At 38.6% G+C, this 25,066-nt stretch overlaps 1 protein-coding gene across 1 annotated transcript in view; it reads left to right on the forward strand.

The window, feature by feature from the left end:
* The first annotated feature begins 3,539 nt into the window (after window positions 1-3,539).
* DCHS2 (dachsous cadherin-related 2) overlaps window positions 3,540-25,066 on the forward strand; it is a 66,682-nt gene continuing 45,155 nt past the window's right edge. The window contains exons 1-2 of the mRNA XM_061373798.1: window positions 3,540-3,776; window positions 10,636-10,867. Of these exons, the coding sequence (XP_061229782.1) occupies window positions 3,540-3,776; window positions 10,636-10,867 (469 nt within the window). The remainder of the gene's footprint in view (window positions 3,777-10,635; window positions 10,868-25,066) is intronic.

Below are 25,066 nucleotides of genomic sequence, written 5' to 3' on the forward strand. Positions count from 1 at the left end.
CCACGGTGACTGATTAAAAGAAGACCTATTTAATGTGGGTGGAAATTGAATGGATGTGAAGGACTTTTACAGGGAGAAAGATCATATTTTTATAATGCAAAAGTTGATGCCACTTTGTTCTGCTGCCTGAGAAGTGATTAAAGTAGTTGGAGTGGAACACAATTAGACTCTCAAATTTGTATTACTTTGAACTATAGCATTTTTATTCAAATTTGTTATTCATTATGCCTTTGCATGTGCTCTTCAACGTCTGAGCACTGCATAATATACCAGAAATAAAACTTCTAACGATACCCTTGAATTTCATACCTGTAATTAATCACTCATGCTCAATTGCAGACATAAATGTTAGCGTATGTAACCGTGTGCAGGCAAAGGGAGGCAGAACCTTTCAGTATTGGCACCCATATTATATTTCAGGCATGAGAAATAAATTGCAATACTTTTCTTATAAGGGCCAAATGGCAGAGTACCAATAGCACACTAGAGTTATGGTTTATTATTTTTTATGGTAGAAATAACAAAGTACAAGGCTGGTGAAATACGTGTGTTGTAGACTTGATTTATATACAGCTGTAGAGAATTTTTAGGGCCAAATATTTGTTCCGCTGAAGTTGAGTGTGAGTTCTGCTTTTGACTTACCCAGAACAAGTGGTTGGACTGGGGTCAGCAGTGGCTGCACATTGCACCCTGTGCTGAAGCCATGGGATACAAGCTGCAAGGGTGTGAAAGGGGCATGAAGGGCTCTGTAAACCCAGGGCTCCCTTGGAGGAGCTTTCTATTTGCAACAGCAGCTACTCTGCTATAATGGCTCTCAGTGCTATGAGAAAACATTTTTTTCTTGGGGAGGGATGCATCGGAGTATGTGGTACAATTACAGTCACAATGATACCTCTTCTGAAATACAGCAAATCTTAAGCATCCCATGCAGAAGTGGAGAAGTCCACAGGGTGCTTAAAAATAAACAAATAGTAAACCACAACAAGCAAAAAAATAATTGAAATAACATGTGCATCTTTTGGGCTAGCAGTCATTTTTAAATTCTGACTGAAGTAACTGGTCTAGAGTGAGATTTAGCTTTATAATTTGCCTTGGCACTTTTTATATGGTTTCCCTTTCCCCACTTCTATGATTTTCAGACTTCCCAAGGCATGTTTCATTCATTTGGTTTTAATTCAGTCCCAGTTCAGTATCTTAGTGCCAAAACAATTCTTCTGTGGGCAAAAAAGTGAGTGTGTGATGAAGACACTGTTCTTCAAGTCCATGTCTGTACTAGTAGGAGAAGCAGACAAAGGGTGTTCTGGGGCACTAAGGCCATATGACCAGGCACAGTTTGTGTCCGTGCAGCTAAGTTAATTTACATCCCCCAACAGGATGACCTCATCCAAACTTATTGCTAGCAATAGTCCCTGCCTGTCCTGCTTGGTCTTTTTTGGAACCATGCCTAAAACCATGTCAGATGTTTATTTGTATGGGCGGTCATGTGCAAACCTCTACCTTTGCCCTGTCTGTGGTAGATGGCGGTGAGTCTCACCTTACCAGACCATGTGTAGGCAATGGCTGGCACAGGTCTCCTCTTTGAACTCCCAGCTATTCTAACTCTTGGACTTTGCGACAGTAAGGTTTCCAAAGCTCTCTTAAGGTATTGTACTTCAGTACTTTTTGTAAGTAGGCTGATGGAAAAAACACAGGATTTATCATCAAAAAGTAAGTAGAAAATTAAACCAACTGAGAAGGAGAAAGCTTTAAGTATCTCCAAATTGCAGAACTAAAAATACTGTCTCTCTTAATGTATGCATATTTTTATAAATTGTTTTCTTCCAAGTTGTTTGCAAATGTAAGTGAAAGCTTTCACCATAGAACATGCCAGAGAAGAGCCAAAGTCAGCAAAAAATGTTTTGCTATCAGAGATCTTAGAGCAATAAAAGTGAGGGCACAATATACAAAACTGTTCTGTTTATCAAGTACATATTTAACCAATCCACCCTTCAGCCAAAGAGCAAGAGTTTCACACTGAAGCATCCTGCTGACTTGACAAGGTGGCTGGTGAAGCAGCACTGCTGTGTTGCAGTGCTAATACAGCTGGGCAATATTTTATTCCTTGGCCCTACGGTGGATGTAGGGATCAGCAGGAGGTCTTTGCCACAGCCTTGGCTCCTCAGGGCTGTGTTACCTTTGGTTTCAAAACTCTAAGGATTGAGACCCCAGCCCCTAAGGGCAGGGAGCCTTTTCTAGTGCTGAACCATCTTCACAGTAAATACTGCTTTAGGTCTAGCTGGTACCTCTGCAGCTTAAGCTTATGGTTACTGTTTCCTCATCTGCTGCCCTGCAGACAGACAGTCCCTGAGAACAGAGCCTAGTGTTGTCTTTTTCATAATCTCCTTTAGGGCACAGGAGGGCACTTCTCAAATCCCCCACCCAAGCCTTCTCCAGCCTGAACAAGCCCACATCTCAGCCTTACCTCATGCAGGGCACATGTATGTGGTATTGGCAAAACATATTGCTACGGTAAACATTTATTAAACTGTCTAAGAGGTATGTTGATTTCTGTTCCACCCCCAGGTGTGTAAAAAGTAAAATATTTGTGTTAGAAAAAAAACTTTGGGTAAGTTCTGTATTAAAATTTATAATCACCTGATGGTTTTAAACTGCTGGGGTTTTGTGCTTGCTAGACTACTCAGTGACTTAATCATTCACACAGTTAAAGAGCATGACCTCATACTGTTAGTGTAATGCTGTATGAGTCCTTCAAAACTCAGCTGAAGGAAGGTGATGCAGCATCTTAAAAGTGACTCTGAGTTTTCATGTCTTGTTTGGGATTTACAGCAGAATTTGTGCTGTTTTATAGGTATTCCTAATATAGCTGAAAATAAAAGGTGTTAGGCTTGTTTGTCAGCAGATACAGCTGCTTGCAAGGTAATTAAGTCTCTCACAGGGGCTTGCTGTAGTCTGTGCATCTCTTGCTTTGTTCTGTACATACATGTAATGGTCACGTTTAGCTATGCTGGTAGAACTCAGGTTCCTTGGAGAGATGACTGAAGATTCAAACACTCCTGCCAGTCCTTGTATGAATCACTGTGCCACCAAGCCCTCTTTCAAATGAAAACTAAGCTGAGCTCTGGGGAATCTTTTAGAAAGAATGAGAAAGGTAAAAATGTCCCGCAGCACTTTTCTGATCTAAGTGTGTCATGGATTTTGTAAGACGTACCTCAACAGGTAAAAATAATGTGAAGGGAAAGTAGCTTAAGGTATGGCATCCTGACATAATTTAATGTGAAAGGCTTTTCCAGTCATGGGAAGTTCACTTGACAGATAATTATTGACAGATAAACAAATCATGTTACAGACAGGTTTAATCGATCTTGTGTACTTGTTGCAATAAATATGCTGTCAGTACCTGGGTCATTATTTCGCAAACTGCAGACAGACAGCTGAGGTAGCAGCATGTTTGTATTTCTTTTGTATATGCACATTCGCTTTTACAACACAAGCAGGTAACTTTAAAACAAAGTATCTATGATTTTTTGAATGAATGAGTAATGTTTTCACTATCTTCAATTTTTATCTCTCTTGTTAACCTGCAGGTCAAGGCAACAGATGCAGATGCCGACCAGTTTGGTGAAATTGAGTATTTCCTTTATGATGGATTTCATTATTATGAGAAATCCAAAGCCTTCCAGATTGACCCACATACTGGTCAGATCTGTGTTTCTCAAGACATAGACAGAGAAGGAGATCCAACCATTTATGATCTCTTAGTAAAAGCTACAGATGGGGTAAGTTTAACCTTCCCACACTGCCAGACTTGTGAATGCATTTGCAAATTTGGATGGGCTGTATACTTTTAAATGAGAATGTAATGAGTATGTGAAAGTTGCATGAATTTGAATAAAATTTCTTATCGTTGCAGAGGGCAGAAAGTGATACTTAGTGAACCATAAGTTTTTATCAATCCAAATTGAGAAAATTGGCTGTGAAATCCACATTTGCTCCTAAGCAAGTTATTGAAAACCATTTCTAGGATGTGTGGATTTTTCTCCTCTTCTCAGGATTGGTAGGCTCCAGGTAGTCTCTGCCCTCTGCTTTCAAGATGACTGCAGCAGTAATAAACCAGTGTCTTGTCCTAGAGCTGCGTTGCTGGCAGTGATTTTTCCGGATAAATTCCTTGTCCTTTCTAGCTAGCTGGTGCCATTGCTGCTCCTGTGGCTGAGCGCAGCCTACCTGCAATGGCATGTTTGAGTTTTCCCGCTTTACAAGATCTGATGCTTGGACGTAGGTATTCATGGTACAGACCTGTCTGTAATCTTTACAGTAGAAGTAAGTCTATGTGACCATTTTGGAATTTCTCTAATTTGTGATTTTTGTCTTCAAAATTCCTTTCTAGGCAAAAGTTTGAAACATAAACCTGAGTACAGGTACCTAAGCCTTGAAGAGTAAAACAGCATTACAGTGTATGGCAGCAGCAAATTACGTATTCTGCTATACTTGATCCCTTCATTTTTCTCTCATTCGCTTGTTTTGAAGCTATATTAGCATAAAGAATAGATACATGTATCTGGAATATCCAGATTAGTCTTATTAGTAAAGGCTGTGTGAGAGCTGGACAACAGCAGTCACATTCTGACAAGTTTCTAAGATATCTGGCCTGGGACAGAAAATTATTTTGAAAATGTGAAAGAAAAGAGGTTCACATGAAGACAGCTTGATGCACTTTTCAGTTAAATTATTGCTCTAGAGATAAATCTTATGTCAAAAATTAAAGGAAAACAGCCAATGCGTATTAAATCCTATATGCATTAAATACTGTAGGCTATTTATTTTATAAACTGATCTGTCATTTATCTTCATTTAGAGACCTTGTGTTTTCAGAAGCTCAATAATAGGAAGAGGGGTTCAATTTTCAATTGCCTTGTCTGTGACAAGCAGGACTTGATCTTTTATTGGAAGTCAGCACTTTATAGATCCCATTGATTTCTTTCTAAAAATTTGCTTATCTGACACTTAAATACCAAAACACCTAAATTCAGTATTAGCTTTCCAAAATTTTCAGTATGTCTGAATTTTTGTAGAGCCACTTTCCATCTTTAGTAGGTATTTTAGTAAGACATTTTACATCCTGGCATTCCACTGCTGATTTTGATGGATTAAAGAAGTTAGGTGAGGGGTTCAGAGTAGATTCTATGATCAGGGGAGAAATACGTATGGAAAAGGCAGAAGAAGAGTTGAAGGGTCACTGTTGACAAAGCAGGGGGGAGAGATGGAAAGGAAACAAAATAACAAAGTCATCAGAAATGGGGAGGAAAAGGAGGTGTTTTCCAGTTGGTGCTCAGTTTCTCTTACAGCAAAACTATCAGTTTCCTCCATCTGTTCATGCCTACTCCATTACATGGTTTTGGAACTTGTCGGTCATGTCTTTTATGCATTGTGTAGAAAGTGTAATGAGAGAACTAAAATTGCACACAAGAGCCCATGGAGAGGCAAGATTCTGCTAAACTGGTGTTAAATAAACATCCCACTGAGAGCTTGTGGGAGCACCCTCATTGATTAAGTGGGACACAACTGATGATAATGTTAGCATTAGCCTTTTCAGTTGGCAGCACCAGTTTTGGTCCCAAAGTCACTTACTTCACATGCATATTTGGTGTTGCTCCTTGAAATGCTTTTATATGAAAATAAATTATGTGACTAAGTTTATAGAAGGGTTTTTGCACTGAATTCCACAGCTTCTGCATCTAGCCTTCTCCTTGGGTCTCTGAACTGTGGCAGACTGAGAGCTGTTCCAGTAGTGAGGGTAACCCTTTGGTGATCCACATGCCACCTCAGCCTGGGACACCCAACATTCAGACTGCACCCTTGTGCACTTGTGACAGATCGGAAGGAGTTTCAGTTGGCATCTGGGGAGTTTTTGAATTTACAGTCAGCCAAAAATTTCTTGTGAAGATGTTAAAGTTGTAATTTTTTTTCTCTTTCTCTGGAAAAAAGCAGTCAGAAGAAGGTACTTTGCTTGGGGAACCTCCACACGCAGTTGAGAGAGGCTTAGATCAGATGTACTGTGAAATAAAGACCCGTGAAAAGAAAATATGGAAAACCAGGGATTGCAGTAAAAGTGTTTGCACATTTTGAAAGCATTACAGAGGACAAAATCAGTACTTATTTTGTTCTTCAATATGTGAAAATTAGGCCTTGTGTGTTCTAATTCCCCTGTTTGACTTCTTTTGTTTGCCTTCACAACATGACTGAAATGGACACTCCATTGTATGTTCTTCCCTATTTTCTTGGGGGGTCTCCAAACTATGACATATGTAAATTCATGCTTCCTTTTATGCTTGTTTTATGTATTTCTCTCTTAGTGAGGTAAACTTTTTTTTTAACAACACACATTTTTGCTGCTAGATGGCAGCAAGTTTTATTGCTTTGTATTGTGCATAATTCGATCATCTTGTTTATTCATTTGCATTTTTTATGATGACCATTACCTCTCTTTTTCCTTCAACCAAATAAACAGTAGACTGCATCTGCTAATCTGCCATAATCTAGAGAAATTTCATTGGAATAATGCTAATATATATTCTGTCAAGCAGCATGTATACTATACTACCTGCTTACAGACAACACTTGTCTGGCCTTCGAAGCCAAAATCTGAGTTGCACAATCTTGATGCTGGTGAACAGTGAGGGGTGTTCAGGAGAGTCCCACCTTGCCTCTGGGAGCTGGCCCACACAGGTTTTCTTCAGAGGCTGGGCAAAATTAGATGACCTAAGCCTATGAGAGCTTCTACCAGTTATGGACCAATGACAGCTACAAACACCTCTGTACATAACACAGTACATGTGTCAATGTACCAACTGTTTTCATCAGTAGGGTAAGAAGTTCCAAAAACTGCAGAGCACAGTCAGGGAGTTCTTCCCATCTTAATATTGTATTTGACTCATGTGAGAGAATACACTGCTGCTTCAGGAAAGAATGTTTTGTCTCCATAATAAAACTCGGTCAGTCTTCTGAGAGATTTGATTCCCCTGTATACTTAGAATTAATCAATTTCTGAAGACTTTGCAGTCTTTACATAACTCATAGGTCCCTCAGGGATTGGTGTTGGGACTGGTCTTGTTCAACACCTTTGTCGCTGACCTGGACAGTGGGATTGAGCGCGCCCTCAGCAAGTTTGCCGATGACACCAAGCTGTGTGGTTCGGTTGATACGCTGGAGGGAAGGAGTGCCATCCAGAGGGACCTTGACATGCTTGTAATGTGGGCTGATGCCAACCTCATGAAGTTTAACCATGCCAAGTTCAAGGTCCTACACCTGGGTCGGAGCAATCCCAGGCACAGCTACAGGCTGGGCAGAGAAGAGATTCAGAGCAGCCCCGCGGAGAAGGACTTGGGGGTGCTGGTCGATGAGAAAATGAGCATGAGCCGGCTTCAGTGTGCGCTCGCAACCCAGAAAGCCAACTGTATCCTGGGCTGCATCAAAAGGAGTGTGACCAGCAGGTCGAAGGAGGTGATCCTGCCCGTTTACTCTGCTCTCATGAGACCTCACTTCGAGTATTGTGTGCAGTTCTGGTGTCCTCAACATCAAAAGGACATGGAACTTTTGGAACAAGTCCAGAGGAGGGCCACAAGGATGATCAGGGAACTGGAGCACCTCCCATATGAAGATAGGCTGAGAAAGTTGGGGCTGTTCAGCCTGCAGAAGAGAAGGCTGCGTGGAGACCTCATAGCAGCCTTCCAGTATCTGAAGGGGGCCCATAGGGATGCTGAGGAGGTACTCTTCTTTAGGGACTGTAGTGATAGGACAAGGGGTAATGGGTTAAAACTTAAACAGGGGAAGTTTAGATTGAATATAAGGAGGAAGCTCTTTCCTGTTAGGGTGGTGAGGCACTGGAATGGGTTGCCCAGGGAAGTTGTGAATGCTTCATTCCTGGTGGTGTTTAAGACCAGGCTGTACGAGGCCTTGGGTGACATGGCTTAGTGTGAGGTGTCCCTGCCCATGGCAACAGGGTTGGAACTTGATCTTAAGGTCCTTTTCAACCCTAGCTGTTCTATAATTCTATAGGATAAATACAATTTGGCTGGTGAATGGTAGGTGGAGTTGGGTTGGTTTGTTTTTTGGTGCCTGTGTAGCGTAATGAAACTTGGAAGAAGCAGTTTAACACAAATTATCATGAGTTCTTGCAGATAGGTTTCATGCTGTTCCAACCATCTTTTTAGATGCTTTTTACTTTTGACCTCACTTCTTCTTTTCCCCTGTTCCCTTAAAGATTCTGTGGAGCCACAGAGCATCCTCTGACAGTTAACAAAGCACTCCCCCACTCCCACCCCTTAGCTCCTGTGCAGGGATTTCCTTCATGTGGAAATCATGGTATTGGGTAACGGACTTACAATGAAGTGGAGTTGATGTTTTGGCCATGAGCCTGCTATGTCTGCACATCTCCGTATCAGCACAGGGTTCAGGATTTTATGGCTGTTTCAGTAGTTTCGAGACTGAAGGTAGTCCTGGTCCCCAGGCATGTGTCCTGGCTGCTGGGTGCCTCTGCAGCAGTGTGAGCTCTGAAAGCATGCCTTATTTTCTTCCTGAGAAAACCCAAGCATGCCAGGAGGACCTGGGCCTGATCTCCTAGCTTGCCGTTGAAGCACAGACATGTAATACATAGGATCATCTTAATTTTCCACATACTTGAGCCTTCATGGGCATGTCACTACCACACAGCAGATACAATATTACAACGTGGGATAAAAAAACCAAAACAGAACAAAGCAAAAATCCCTATGGAAATGTGGAAGAGAATGCTGATAGTATTTTTAACCCCAGAGTAAGTCTGAACCTGTGGACATAATAACAAAATCCTCAAAAATAGTTTTGGGGAAGATTGTCATGTTTATAGAGCAAGTCTAAAGAAGCAGCATCCATCTGAATCATTGGGTAGTTTCCTGAAGGTCAGGTTTGAAAATAATTGGTATGAACAATTAGATTGAAGAAATATGCAGCCTAGTTATTTTTCTCATATCATAACTCCTGTGACTGCAAAATTAAGTTTGGGCGAGCTCAGCATAACTTATGTGTAGACACCAACATCCGATCTGTGTCAGTGGTTTCTGTAAGTGACTAATTGGCATGAGTACAGCATGCTCAGTGTGACTTTGAAGAACACAGGATTCTTTCTTCATCTGTATCTTAATGTACTGCATACAGCACATTCAGGCTACACGTGTGCAGTTTTGTGCCTCCATTGTACAAGTCAGTGCCCCACTACATTAGCTATGCCACAACAGAGCAGATTTCTTCTAAAAATGTTGGTAGTTACAGTTGTAAAATAACCTTGGAAATATCAGACCCTTGAAACTGATGGAGGGAGTCCACAGGGAGTACGAGGTAGTGCCTCTGACAAGTAAATTCCTGTTTCAGTGCTTTGCCATGGGAAATTGTGATTTTGCTGTAGCATAGTTTGATAAGCCAACTTGCAGTTGCTCCTTGTTTCTCTGGTTCCACTGCAGAGCAAAGGTAAGTATTACCCTGTGGCTGTCCAGGTGGTATTTTAGGGTATTCTTGGTGGGCATATCTAGGAGGAGCTTCAACTGTGTGAAGAGCAACTCAGTGGCTGGGCTGGGATTGGGAAAAAGTACGGTGCTAAAGCTGTGACCAAGGCTTCACTGTTTTCCCAGCTCTTTTTGTAGGGAAAAGAAACAAGAGCAGAGAGGTTGAGCCAGGCCCCCTAGAAAGTGTGGTAAGATCTCTTTCCCTGTAAAATCACAAATGTGCTGGAAATAATTTTATGGAATCAGTTATGAATTTTACATTAAGAAACTGGTTTCAGCTATGTGCTTTAGTCGAATTTGGTATTTGTTTTGTCTCTGTGTACACAAAATGGATGTGGGTATATAGACAAGCACATATGCATATATAGAGAAATACATATGCACACACTTATGTATAAGCAAATAAACATATATGTATAGACACACACATTAAACATATATGTATAGACACACACATTACATGAGCAGTACTGCTTGAACCTGCCAGGGTGGTAAATTGAGGCTAGCTCTTGCAGGCAGGAGCCTGACAGATCAGCTTTTGACTGTTCTGCACTCTGTGTTCCTAACCAGCAGCTGAAAGGAAAGAATGCCGTCATTCTTTTGCCTTCATGATGCGCATGCTTTTAAATCAGAAAAACTCAAAGATAGAAGTTATTCCCACTTTACTGGAGCACAACAATCACCTGAGGGGCATGTGTTTCTGGGGCAGAAAGCCCTGACTTTTATCTGTGAAAGAATAAGTGATGTGTAGGTTACTACAGTAAAAACAAGTGAGGTTAGACTAGTAAGGGTTTTAACACATGTGCTGCTCGTTAGTATTAACAAAAATAACTTTGTGTTCAGGCCTCGCCAATATAAGAACTTGAATTTAGTGTAGTGTGTCAGCCCATTGGAGTTGTTCTGAGCATTTAGCTTGCCTAACGTAGTATTTTGGGGTATTATAAATACCAGAAGTTGTTTTAACAGACATTTTCATTGCTCAGTATTGCAGCATGTTCTGTTCCTAATGATGGGCTGAAGACAGATGTGCATCATCTTACTGTGTATGCTTTTAAAATTGACCTTGTGTTTTTGGTTTTATTTCTTCTGATTTATCCAACAGGGTGGGCTGAGTGCCCAGGCTTTTGTTCGCATTGAGATAGAAGATATTAATGATAATCATCCTGTTTTTGAACAAGCTGTCTATGTGACGAGCATCAGCAGTCACACGAAGCCAGGAACAGAGATCATCAATGTTGCTGCTACAGACAGAGATTCAGGAATATATGGTGCTGTCATGTATGAACTGGTCCCAGGAGAATTTTCTTCTTTTTTCACAGTGGATACATCCACAGGTATTGTATGAGTCTATGATTCAGAAAGGCTATGAATATACATCATGTGTCTTTTCCTTGATGATACTTTTTCAATTTGGAGTCATGTCATACAATTGAAACTTAAATCCTAATGGAAAATAATTCTACAGGAAGTTGGAGGATTTAGGTTAAACATAAAACCTTTGCATTCACTGAAACAAACAGGAGAATGGGAAACATAGTACATGTCATTACAACACAGAACAAGCAGTATGCCACTTATCCTCTATTTTCAGCCGTAAATGTATTCATAATTGTAAGAAATAATAAAAACTTTATTTTTTTGTAATAACATTTGAATTCCTGAAATGTTTAGGTCTTACTCTTGAGGAGCAATAAAAGACCCTTCAAGATGCTTTTCCTTTCATTTCATCTCTCTCTTTCTGTCATAATCTTTTTTCCCAACACTGCTGGAATAAGTCCCCATTCTGCTCAGTCATAATGTCCAGCTGCCTTCCTGCTTGACTCAGTGACTAGCTTTGTAAATCTCTTTTTCTGTGTTTTGCTTCATGATGTGGCTCCTTGTTCTTCTGGTTTCTGGAGAGGTTCAGTGAAGGAGTGATGAAGAGAGCAAACAAACAACTATGGCAAAAGCAAACGTGGTTGAATGTTTTTGAAAATGGGTGAATCTCACAGATTGAATTATTTTTCCCATGGCCACAAAGCAGCCCCTGTAGTCTGTTTTCTAGCCTTAAGATACTTATCAAGATGAGCTAGAAAGAGCATGAGCAGTGTATTTATAAATGTCCACCACATCTTTCAGAGAGTGGGTATCTAAACTGCGGCTACCATTTTACTTGAGAACCAGCCTTTCCATATGAATGTATCCTGATCAGTGGTTTTGCTTTGTGATGGTCATGGTACAGAGGGTTATTTTATATGTTATAAGAATATTTAGGGCTGTTGTACGTGTATATGTATTAGCTGTTTGGCATACAAAATGTTGGAAGGCTCTATTCTGTCAAAATGTTGTCTATTTTCCCTTTCTTACATGGTCCCCAAAATATTCTGATGAACAGAAGAAACTAATCTTCTTAGGAAGTCGGTCTGCTTGTTTTGGCTATTTCAGAAGTTACTTAATGGCGGACTTTTAACTGCTTGTCAAATCAGATTCTCGGGGGCATAACTGATGCCAAAAATACATAGGTCAATCAATAATTAGGGAGCTGGATCTCCACAGGCATTTAACTGGTCATTTTAAAACTGCCCCAGCAGACCTGTCAGGGAGAGCCCCTGTGGATCATGCTGGCAGTGCTGGCTTTGCAGCAGTCCTGTCTTTTGAAAGGCTTCTTCCTCAGATTGTGACCTTATGGCCTTTTTTTACAGTTTTGGAACTTGTATAGGAAAAAATGTCATGCTCAATCATGAAGACCATATACGTTTATAAGTTGCTATTATCTGTGGATCAGTCATGGTATTTTATCAAAGGCAGGCCAAATTCAGGGTGAAGTTGTTTTAGGTCATTATTGCTGACATTTCATGATGAGAAGAACATTTAGGTCAGAGACTATTCCCGACATCATAGTGCTTCAAATCTGATTGCACTTAATCAGATCTCCAGGGTAATTCATGAGGTCAGACTGTGTCTATTATTTTTAACTTATTAATATTAATGGTGTGTGGAGGTTTTTTTTCTGAAGAATACACCGTTTCCTTTTATATTCTTCCACATCTACCTACAATAGCGCTTACGCTCAGTCACTGGTGAGCAGAATGATTTTTAAACTCTTAGAAAAAATACATGTTATAAACATTAAAATTGCTTATTTGTCACACAGAAGTTCTGCCATCTTTGTGGGTTAAACAGCTGTGAAACCAGTTCAGTATTCATAGTGAGGTGAAGCAAGTGCCTCACTGTTATGGAACAGAGATTTTGAGCACTTCCTCCTTACTTCATTCTAGGACAGTGGCATTTCCCAGTTTTTGTTGTGCTAAGGCTGTCTTCATATGCTCTGATATATGACCTATTTTAAAGGTGTCTCCAGTCTGAAGGTTATGTGAGGAACTTTATGTAATTATGTGGGCTGCATTTTGTGAACACAGGACAATGGACAAGAATGACAAACAACAGGAATTCTTCAGAGCATGGATCCCCAAACCCATAAGCCAAATAAGATCACATTACAGCTTTTGTCTTTGGTTTTCTGATCCTGTGGATGTGCAGTTTGTTACTGATGTATTCTACAGGGGCGTTTTATTTGCATTATGACATATTGTGGTTTATCAGCTTTTTCATTATTACAGAACCTGAAAGGACATGATGGTGTTGGAGTCTTCCATGAACTTGCCTTACTGCTAAGTTTTATTTTTTAAACAACTAATTTTTCTCACTGATAGAGCATTTAGAAATGAGCAATGAAATCCAGTGCGTTTGTCTTTTTTGACTTATTTTCACTGTAGCACTTAGCATTATATGTAGAAGTGGACAGAGACATTTTCAGTATTATGATATATAAATCAGTCAGTAGCTGTTTGTCATATTAAACTATGATACATTAAAATCATATGCAAGATGATGCTGTACTCCATGATGTGTGTAATTTCTACCTTATGGCACCCAGGTTGTGGATTTGAAAACTTGTGTCACTGTAGTTTTCTTTGTGGGTGTTTTTGGAGTTCTGCGCTTAGAATTCACTTTTTTGCTTCATTAAGATTTTCATTTTTAAAAGAGAAATGGATTAAAAAGTAAAAAACTGAACACAAATTGTTCACTGCTGTGGCTTGCTTCTGGCTGTTGTTTTGTTAAAGCAATTGTATGGATGTAGCAACAAAGCTTTTAGCTTTGCATAGTGAACTGAGTTCACAGTACAGGATATATCAGCTGGTCAAGCACTGAATGTACAGAATATATCAGTGATACTTTTGATATAGAAATATTGCGAGGTCAATCCACATTCAAACTCCTTGAGGGGGTTGCATCATTTGTTTCAAGCCCTGTGATGTGAATGTCGTATATAGATAAATTCAATGGGAGTGGGAAGGAAGAGCCTTTCATAAAACAAATAGATATTCCATTTAAAAGCTTTTTTAATTCTAAACAAGACTTTATTAGCAATATTTGTTTCCTATTTTAGCTTTCATATCGTTCATTTATTATATTTATATGCACTTGTACAAGTAAATAACATTTATTGTATTTTCCTTTGAGAAAAAAAAAATGAAATGAAGTATTTTTAATTTGATTAATGATAGAATGTCCACAAGAAAAACCACTTGAAGAACTGTGTAACTAGAAAAATGTATGGATAGGAAACTAAACCAGTTCCTCTGCTAGTTCGTGACTCTTGCTTTTGTTTCTAGTGTTGGTGTAAACAACATCTTGGCTTCGTTATGTTTCCTTTTGTAGATATCTGATCCATGCATGATCTATGAACAGCACTCATGAATTGATTAGAATAGGGCAAGTTGAAGAGCTCTTCTGGCTGAGAAACTGTTTGAGCTATGTTTGTTTATTTTCCTGTTGTTACCTCTGAAAGACAGCTTTTTATAACTATTTATAGTTATAGCTCAGCAGGTAATTCAAAATGTAAGCCACAGGATACAATCACAAGTGTGGCAGAAAACCTGTGCAGTACCTAACTTTAAAATTTTAAGATTAACAGCTGAATTTATAAACTTTTACTATGTTACAAGCATTAATAATTTCCTTCACCCAAAGGCGTGAAGGCATTATATTCACACCAAATATAATTCATTTTTACATTGAGAGCTGGATAAAAAAGATGGTTATCATCTCATTGTAGCCCTGGTTCAAGGAAGCTCTTTTACCTCTACAAAACTAATAGTGGACTTTGAAAATTACTTTAGGCCAGTGTGACTTCATGTGTCAGTCTTCAGGTAAATGGTCTGTTTCATATTCTTAGAGCAAGTCCCCTAGCTAGCCACTGTGTGCAGAGAAAATACCTCTGCAGGCTAAGTAAAAGGCAGCAACCACTGGTTTATGTTTGTTTGAAGGTGTTGATGATTTAAACCTTGTATGAAAAGGATGTGGAGAAGGTAGCATTCACATAGTGTGTGTTACAGCAGTATAAGCATTTAATTTAGCTTCTCTGTTTCTTTTGACTATGTAAGATATTTAGGCTTGTGTTTGAATCCTATCTAAATTCAATACTACACCTTTCCTCCTTTGTATTTTAATGAGAATGTTCCTGTGACTGTGGTGGGTTGACTGTGGCTGGACACCAGGTGCCCACCAAGGCTGCTCTGTCACTCTTCTCCTTAGCTGGCCAGGGGAGAAAAATTATAATGAAAGGCTCATGGGTCGGGATGAGGACAGAGAGACATCATTCACCTTCACAAACAAACAGACTCAACTTGGGGAAATCGATGTAGTTTATTACCAATTAAATCAGAGTAGGATAATGAGAAATAAAACCAGATCTTAAAAACACCTTCTTCCCACCCCTTCCTTCTTTTCAGGTTTAGCTTAGAATGATAGAAAGGTTATGGCTGGAAAGGACCTTAAGATCATCTTGTTCCAATGTCACCCAAGACTCTGTCCAACCTGGCCTTGAACGCTGGCAGGGATGGTGCATTTACCACTTCTTTGGGCAACCCATTCCAGTGCCTCACCACCCTCACAGTAAAGAACTTCTTCCTTGCATCTAATCTAAACTTCCCCTGGTTTAGTTTGTATCCATTACTCCTTGACTTACTGCTTGGCCTTGGCCAGCATCAGGTCTGTCTTGGAGCTGCCTGGCATTGGCTGTGCTGCGTAAGGGGGAAGCTTCTGGCAGCTTCTCAGAGAAGCCAGTCCCCTACTACCAAAACCTTTCTACACAAACCCAGTACAGTGAGGAATTTGGGGATCCTTCTATTGACTTGAAGATACTTGGATCAACCTTTTGTCATAATACATCTGTTACTTATTTATACCAAAAAATACATATTGAGTACAACAGACAAGCCTCGTTACAAGAGCTGGTTTAGCAAGAGCATTTTTAATGCTAATACTTTAGCATTAAAAATTTATTTTTGACACAGAAGTACAGCTTTTTCTACAAAATGAACATCCCCCTGAGGAAACTTTAACTTGCTAAAAAATAATTTATTTCCTTTAAGATGCATTCTGATTTCTTTTTAACTAAATAGCATACGCTATCATACAACTAAAATGTCCTGTAAGAGATGGAGAGCAGTCTAGGAGCTTAGTCCATTGGAGAAAAACAAAGGGAGGAATATATCTGACGGACATACAAATTTAAGAATATAAGAATTATTAACTTAATTAGCCAAAACATAGATTTAAGTCCAGCATCTCATCTTTAACAGTGTCTGACAATGGATACAAAAAGACAGATGCAGTGTAGAGCTTGTGCAGAACAGTCCTTCCATTGATACATTTTTCTTGCTTTGGCAGCGTGAAGTTTAGTGCTGTACTGCTTCCATTACTGTACTGTGGCACCATATGTAAATGTGGTTTAATGTCAAACTGACTTAAAATAAACTTTTGGTTCAGAGCACCAGAATAGATTCATTCTAGTTAAAGATGTTGACAAGTTTTGTTGTATTGAAGAAAACAGAAATGTTGTTTAACAGTCATATCTTAGGATATTTTCCATGCATGATAAAGTTTTGTCTTTTTTTAGTACAGTACAGGTGGAAAAGTAAAGCTGAAATACCAAAATTATTTCTTGGAAAAAAAAATCCAGACTTTGCTTAATTCCATGTATTATAGAATGTAATATATAGCAGATTGTAGTGTGCATCAAAGTAAAATGGGGATACATCCTTTCTAAAGAAAACAAGGCAATTTTTATGATGATTTATGATGTTGTATAGTATTGTATGAAAAAATAGTTTATTTTTAAACTATTTTTGACATTTTCATACAGCATGTACTACATTTGCTAAACATATGAAGAAGTTTGCATAAATAACATTTAAAATTAGGAATGTTTTATTTTTTAATGTTTTGAGGCCACTTTTTAAAAAAATGCAGTTTCTTCAATTACTGTATTTCTGATCTTTCATATGGAATGGATAGCATATTCAGAATGCTACAAATCAGAGGAATATGTCTGAGACATTGTTTTCACTCACCAAGTTTTCACCTTTGAAGGATTTTGTTTGAGTTAAGTCACAAAGGAAAAATTAGTGGTCTTAGCTGAGTAATTTGTGGGCATTTACATTCACTGAGATCTTATCTAATGAAAAACCTAACATAAAGAATACAGGAAATGGTATATTCTCCTTGAAGCACACAAAATTTTGTGTATTTAATGCTGGAGTGCAGATTTTGGCCCTGAAAGTAAGTTGTGCAGTTGAGCAGCACAAAAAAACACCCATAGTGCCAGCTCTTAATGTATTTTTCTTTTTTCTTTTATGAATAAAACCCAATAGAATTGACCACCTACAAAGAGAAGAATTCTTACAGGCTATGTGACAAAACCTCAACCATGCGGTAGTGTGGTGATGTGTACTTGAGTTTCATTGTACATGATACAGTGCAAATTATTTACAAAAGTACTCTAGCCTACCCGTCTTTCTTATAGTTAAGTCAATGTCAAATCTCAGAAACACAAGAACACACCAGATAAGACAGAGAGTGAACTCCTTTGGCATTGCACAGATGATGTGGGCTGCTAACAAGAAAAATGAAAAAAAGAAAAAAAAAAATATGCCCAAACCTCCCCTTTTGGAGGAGACGAGTAATGTGAGATTTCTACAGTAAAGTTCAGGCAATCAACACTTTCCTTGGATAGAGATGATATGAGTCCTAAATACAGATGTATTTAATGTACTTCATGTTCTCAGTTAACATAAAGAAAAGGAAGTGGCAGGTCACACAAAGAGAGCAGACAGCCTTGGCAAAATGCCTTCATACTGTTGGACTGTTAAAATGAATGTAGTAGGGAGTGGCAGAAAATCAATTCATAAGGATTAAGATGAACATCTGTTTTGTGATGCTCTTAATATAAGAATAATAAATGTATCTTACTGGTTATTAGGCATCATTCTGTACCTGTGCTGGAAACATGCATCTTTTGGTACTGTGCCTTCAAAGAAATAGCATTTCCAGTGACGCTGGCAGTTGAGTTGTGCACTGAGCTATTTTTGGATCTGCAGGCTGGCAGCTTGATTGAAAAGGTCCTTGGTTAAAAAGGTGTTTTGGGAAAACTTCAATAAGCTAAGCAAGCAAAGGTGACCTAGTGGGATGCTGCGGCAGTTTAGATTGTGTAATGAAAGCTCTGCCTTTGTCTTTGAAAATACAGCAGTTCAGCAGACCAGAGTCCTGCCCAATTATTGGTGCATGCTTTGATTTTTGGTTGGGGATTTTTTAAAATTCATGTTTTATGTGGAAGCGTTCTCTTTGTATGCAGTCAGACAATAAACATGCTCTGTGTTACTATTATGTCAGATTAAAGGAAACAAAACCAAAGGGAACACAAATTACATTTTTTTGGTTATATGCTGCTTTACTGACAAATTAGCATTTTGGCTGGTGTGGGGTTTTTTTTATTTTGTTAGGGAATAATTATTTAAACATGTAATAGTTAATATAGAGAAAGCTACATCAAAGTAATACTTGTTTTTTCTGTATTAAGTTTTAATTTTGATGTCCCATGGTAAGCCATAAAACCTCTGTTGTATTATTAACATTAGCATTCTACTAAGAAAAAAAACCCCACCAAACCCTAGTCATGTCCTCTGAGTTTTATGGCAGGCTGAAATAATGAGACAACACTGGATTAGTATGACAATCAGTTGGTTCAGTATCTCCAGGTTTCTTTAAATATGTACTGTGGAAAATGAATTTTTGGGAAGCTGTTAGGTTTGACAGTATTCTGAAGGATATGTTGCAAATACAAATTCATTCAGAGTCTGAGGTGGTTTTATGTTGGAATTTAAAATGGGAGATCAAGCAAAATATTTAATTTGACTTGAATGTTAAAAATACAGGAAATGAAGCAATAGGTTTGCAAAGTAAGTGAGAAATTGAAATCCCTCAATTTAACAATTGCTGTGGTGACCAGAAGGACTCAGTTGAGTTCATAAAAGGGTCTGGGTTGGAAGGGACCTTAAAGATCACCTAGTCCCAGTCCCTCTGTCAAAGGCAAAGCAGGTTGCTCAAAGCTCTGTCCAACGTAGTCTTGGGTAATGGGTATAAACTAAACCAGGGGAAGTTTAGATTAGATATAAGGAAGAAGTTCTTTACTGTGAGGGTGGTGAGGCACTGGAATGGGTTTCCCGAAGAAGTGGTAAATGCTCTATCCCTGGCAGTGTCCAAGGCCAGGTTGAACAGAGTCTTGAGTGACATAGTTTAGTGTGAGGTGTCCCTGCCCATGGCAGGGGGGTTGGAACTAGATGATCTTAAGGTTGTTTTCAACCCTAACCATCTATGATTGTATGATAATATGAAATCATTCAACATGAGAGGCTGATGCTCAGGTGGATATTCTGCCTGTGAATAATGGAGTTACCTTAATTAGAAATTAATGTTTTGTGTGTTGATGAATATTTCTTAGCTCACAAAAGTTATCTCTAACCTGTAGTATTTAAAATAATAAAAAGTGCTCTAACAGTAGAGAGCTGCAGTGCTAAAACTGTACATTAGCTTACAGATCCAGGTACTGGTTCCTTATATTGCAGATTACCAGCCTGGTCAGATTTGGATGAAGTACTCTTGAATAGACTTTCATACGCTAAGCAAAGTCTTGTGCTTAAACAGAGTATCTTTATACAGTATTGATTATAGGCACTAAGCTATTTTATTTATAATTCCTTTTCTAAGAGGAACACTGTGGGTTTAGCAGAGAAATCTGCTAGCGAGAGGCCACTGTCAAAAGCATCCCCAGTGCAAGGTATAAGGCTTCTGTAAAATACAAATGTAGACAAGAGATCAATATCAGTTGAATCATTAAATTACTAGAAAAATATTCAAATGCCAAATACTTCTGGACTTGAAATGGTCCTCTTATTCGCTGAAATGCAAAACAGTGTTTATGCCATCAAGATTAAGTTTTTAAAGCTTTTTGTTATGAGCTGAAGCTCTGTGTATTATAGCAGGTAGACTGTAAATAAGAAAGTAAGTCCTTATTAGTTCTATAATTTCCCCTGACAGTTATTAGACCAGCTCTTCAAATAGTGCATTTGGCAGTGTTGTTACAGTTACCATCAAGAATGCAGCTTCACTTAAAAAGGTGCATTTTAAATACAGGTAAATAGCTAAAACAGGAACCTAAATGGCAACCTAAAATTAGAGTGTAGACAATGAGTCAGATAAAGTTCAGTGGAAATGTCAAGTAGAAACACTGTTGTTCTTCCCTAGAACAATGATGGTTTTAATGTTCATGTCTAAGTCTACACCTCCTAACTGCATGCAGCTCTCAGATATGCAGTATTAAACAGCAGGTCCAGCTGCCAGCTTTGAAGGTGAGCTGGGGTGATGAACTGTGCATAACTTTTGCCATCTGCTTACTGTCTGAGCTGTATCAGGTCATGTCAGCTGACCCATCCTAGGATATTTGGTGAAGAAAGACTGATGTTATTTAAAGTTGTTAAGGCGTTCAGTTTTGTGGTCTTAGGGGACACTGTTGATAGTTGTTGATTTTGTTCTTCTTGCTGTGTTCCAAAGTGCCTTCTTATTTAATGAACAATGAGAAAATATTGGAAGCTTTCTAAGCAGGAACACATTCCTATGCAATCTAGTGTCCTGAAGTTAGTGTGTCCTGATTTTTATCTTTGCCTCTGCAGTGCTTGACTAGTGGAAACATTTTGCTTACCTACAAACAGCTGTAAATGTAGGTCTGGTTTTTGCTTTGCTTACATGAGGACCCTGTGGAAAAACAGGTTTTCAAATTGGTCAGCTAGAGGTTATGTGCAGAAATCCTATTGGGATAATCAGTGTTACGTCTGCTGTACAAAAAGTGCTTATGGTGAGTGAACCTACTTTGGTGATGGAGGCTGTTGTAATGTTAGGACTGAACACAGGACCGTGAAGATGATCAGATATATATTTTAAGAGAATCATTAGATGTGCACCCCTGTCTCCTGTATTTAACTCTTGAGAAACAGCCCTTAGCAGCTGACCCAACTGTGGAGTAGGGTGCATCTCCACAAAAGTAAGAACAACAGATCCCATTAGAATTACTGGGAGATAGCAGGTGCTGCAGAATCCTGTCTTTCACTAATGTGTTTGCATGTTCTGCACAAGGATTGGCTTCTTTTATCTTTCATTGTTAATAGGCACAAAGCAGAGAGCAAGAGCTTCTTGGAAATTAGTACTGTGGCATGTAACAGTGAGTGAGAAAGCATGAAGGAGATCAAAGATTTGACAGTCATGATTTTGCCCTTTATTAGTACTAGCTCTCACCTTACATTGAATCCCTGAAACTGCTGTAACCATTTATGCTAGCCAGTGGGCACAGATTGTTCTGCAGCAAAACATCTGTAAATTCCAGTGTGGCTGTGCTGAGCTAACCTGCCCTGGAGCAAGGCCTACAGTGGCAGTTTCAGCAAGCATTGCAGATCCTATCTAAAATGTGTATGTAAATCACGATGGGCAGTCTCTGTGTTATGTTTTTGATTTGTAAAGGTTGGAATCTGCAGTTAGTTATACCCATGCAGATCAAGTCTAGAAAATGAGATTGCCAAGGTGCAAGTGAGGCTGGATGTTAATGCTTCATCTGGTATGCAATTATATGATTGTTCACCTGTGAAGCACAATTGATTCCAGCTCTCTCTTGTGCGCAATGAGAAATTACTTGAAATTACATCTTCAAGGCACTGCAGTAATATAAACAATAGATTTTGAAAAAGGGAATTAAATGTTATTAAAGGCAGCAGATAAGACTGTCCATATATATATATGGGGAGCCAAGCTATAAGAAAGAAAGTGGCATCTTTCACACAGTGCCTTCTTAAAGTGGAACCACATTTGTGTCTGTGTGGTCTCCTGCTGAGAGCCTTGGTCTTGGTAAAATGTTCCTCACAGAGGAGCCATCTCATTATTCCCTTTATGTTGTCAGCATTTCTAGAAACTGTTGTATGAACTGTTATGTGTAATGGAAGAATATATTCTGTACCACAGCAATCTAATTGTCATTTAAGTTTCCTGAAACCACAGATTGCAGGCTGCGAATGACCATGGTAATAATAATAACAAGCCACTGTATTTTCTTAATTACAGAACAGGAAAGAAAAAAACCCAATGACTCCTCTTCAGCCTGTTACTTAGCAAGGCATACCTTGACTTTTCGCACACCAAGTGTGTGACTTACACAGCTAATTCCTGTCACATGCTTCTTGCAGTTAGCCCTCCATTCCTGCCTTTACAATGTAGTACTGGGGATCCCCTACACTGTACTTCAGCAGATCAAATATACCAGCCTGCTCCGAGCTATGCTGGCAGCTGCTTTGGACCCAAGCAGTTGTGGCTGTTCATTTTAGTCATAGTCTGACATTTTTATCTAACCACATAGAAAGTAGGATCCCAGATGCTGCTTAGTTCTACACCTTCTTTCCTGTCATATAGTGCCATAATAGAGCCTAATGTGTCATGTTCCTCCTTATACGGTAGAGCTGTCTCAAATGTCTGTATGGGTTATATATTGCCAGAAGCAAAGCTAATGCCCAGTCCTACAAATGTTGAAAGAAACAGAATATATATAATTAAAAGTCAAACTGGGTTATAAAATTTCCTTCATACTACAGTTTTGAGGCTGGAAAGAACCATATGGAAGACAGGTACTTTTTACTGGCATCTGCCACTGTTCTTAGGACATCCCTGGTCCTGCAAGAAAGGGCTAAATTGGTGAGATGTACTTGACTATTCCCTTTCCTCCCTAGGACACAGAAAAAGAATGAATCTTTTACCATTTTTTTCCCTGTCTCCTCTCTGTAGCTGATCTGGCATGGACTGTGCTGTAATCTGTCTAGATGAGCAGAGAAGGAATTTTGATTCTGAAATATGTCTGTTCCACCAGGTCATCAGAGTTCCTGGAATGGAGCACTATTTGCTCCCCTCTTTGCTAAGGGATACTCTGAAGTTGTTAGTTACTGCTTTGAGAGTAAGAATTTCAATATGATGCTTTTCTGTAGAAGATTTCCCACTCTTCACATCTTGAAGTATCCAAAATGGGAATGAGATATTTTTTGCCTTGTTAATAGAAAAATACCCAATTAGTCAAGTTAGTAAAAAAACAGTCCATTTGATTGGTTTCACTTGATTTGACAGCAACAGTGTTTAAAACCCACGTTTATATGTTTAACCTCTGGAAAAGAAAAGGCTAAGCCCCTTTTTCCTTCAAGCTACAGTTGCTCAGGTTACCTCAGGAAATGCCAAAGTATATGTCTAACTAACTGTAAACCCCAATCATTAAAAGACAAAAAATAAAATATTAAAAAAAGGCCAAAATAAGGTTTAGTCTTGGAAGTGCATCAGTTATTGGCATAGGAGCTGGATCAGCAATGAATTCTGAAGCCATCTGTAGCTCTTGTTTTTTTACTGTGGTTTGTCACACTGGAATGTGACATTTGTTGTTAGTGGAAAGTATTCTATCTTCATCCTGAAGACCCTTTGAATGCATTTTAAGCATGTCAAGACACAGTTTGTTATCATAATGTCCTAGCAGTGTAATTGGAAAGTATACCACATGCGTATTTGAATATTTATAAGGATTTTATATATTTCCATTATTCGGCTTCAGAATGTATTGTAGCAAGCAAATTAGTGTTGTGGCTTCACCAAGATTTTGAGAAGATATATTGTAGTTGAATAATGCACTGATTCTCCGAAGGCACTTTTGAGTTAAATCAAATTTTTACCCTGACAAATAGGACAGTTAAATGTCTGACTTGAATACCAACCAACATTCCTACTAAACCTGTCTCAGGAGCCAGGAAATTACAAATGTAGCTCAAAGTTTAAAGGTTAGGTTTTACCGAGCTGCTAGAAGTTTTGTGTCTTTACCAGCCTACAAAACTGTATGAACTGTAGGAAAAAGAGTAGGTGATTTCTTAAAAATACCTGTTGGTATGTAGAGATTGTCTCTATTGAATGACTTGAGTTTACTGTGACCTTACTACTTAACATACTGCAGTTTTACTATTTACTGCGTATTTAGTTAAACTTAGTCATCGCTGAGAATTTTCTTTCATTTGGTTACCTCCCATCTTCATTTTCACGTTCAAAACCTTACTTTACAAATAGCTTTTTGTACTGCAAAATTTGTGACCACCAAAGAATATTGATGGATTTTTCCCACCTCAAATAATGTTTAAGTGTTCTTCCTTCTGGTGTGTGATAGGGAAGATGCTGGAATGGATAAGATAAACCAATATTAATGCTCTCTAGGGCATAATTACGTTTCCTTATTCCATCTTTTACCTGTCTGTAAACACCTGGTCTTCAGCTGTGTGCCTCACATTATAATTTGTAATACTTAATTATAAATTAATCTATAATTTAGGTTATAGTTTAGTTGTACCATTTATGAAATCACAAACATACTGTGATCTGCAGTATTGCCCTTTGATCTAGTGCTTACCCCTAAATTTTTAACTAGTTGTGTTCACTTCACCTGGACCAGACATTTAATAGTGCTCTGAAGGCTAATGATTTATTTGTGGGTTTACATCTTCATTTACAAATCCTTAATTTGCTTGCAAAGGACAATATATGACTGTCACAGAACAATTAACAAGTATCAGTTTTGGATAATTGTTGTGGACCGTTATGAACATCCCATAGACACCTGTGGTTTGAATATAATTCTCATTGCTCAGTCTGAAGTCTTCACTCAAACAAAGCTTTCTTTGAAGTTCATGCAATTTTTACTCATAGAAGAAGAATGGGACAGGATTCCTGCCATGTTCATTCTTTCTACTCATACTGCCATCTTAAGTAATAATAGTTAGATGTGGGTTTCTGTAGTTATATGGAGAGTATTTGAAAATTGGGCATAATTATCTAATATTACTAAAGACTTATTTTAGCAGTCAAAAGAGAATGTATTTGGAGACAGCTAGTCTCATTCATCACAGTTAAAGGCTGAAAAATGTATTTATCTTGAGGAAGGGACATCCAAAGTGCTGTATTTCTGGACAGAGCATTGTATTTTTAAATAATTACTTATCTCATAGAGTTTATATAAAATGTAATTGTTAGCAGCTTGCAAATTCAACAGACGTTAGGATTTACCATTAAAGGTTATTTTATGAGAAACTTGTGATCAG

The sequence above is a fragment of the Neopsephotus bourkii genome, unplaced genomic scaffold (genome assembly GCF_033783945.1).
Source record: "Neopsephotus bourkii isolate Nb327-2 ecotype Australia unplaced genomic scaffold, CSIRO-AGI_Nbou_v1 NB_168, whole genome shotgun sequence".
NCBI lineage: Eukaryota > Metazoa > Chordata > Aves > Psittaciformes > Psittacidae > Neopsephotus > Neopsephotus bourkii.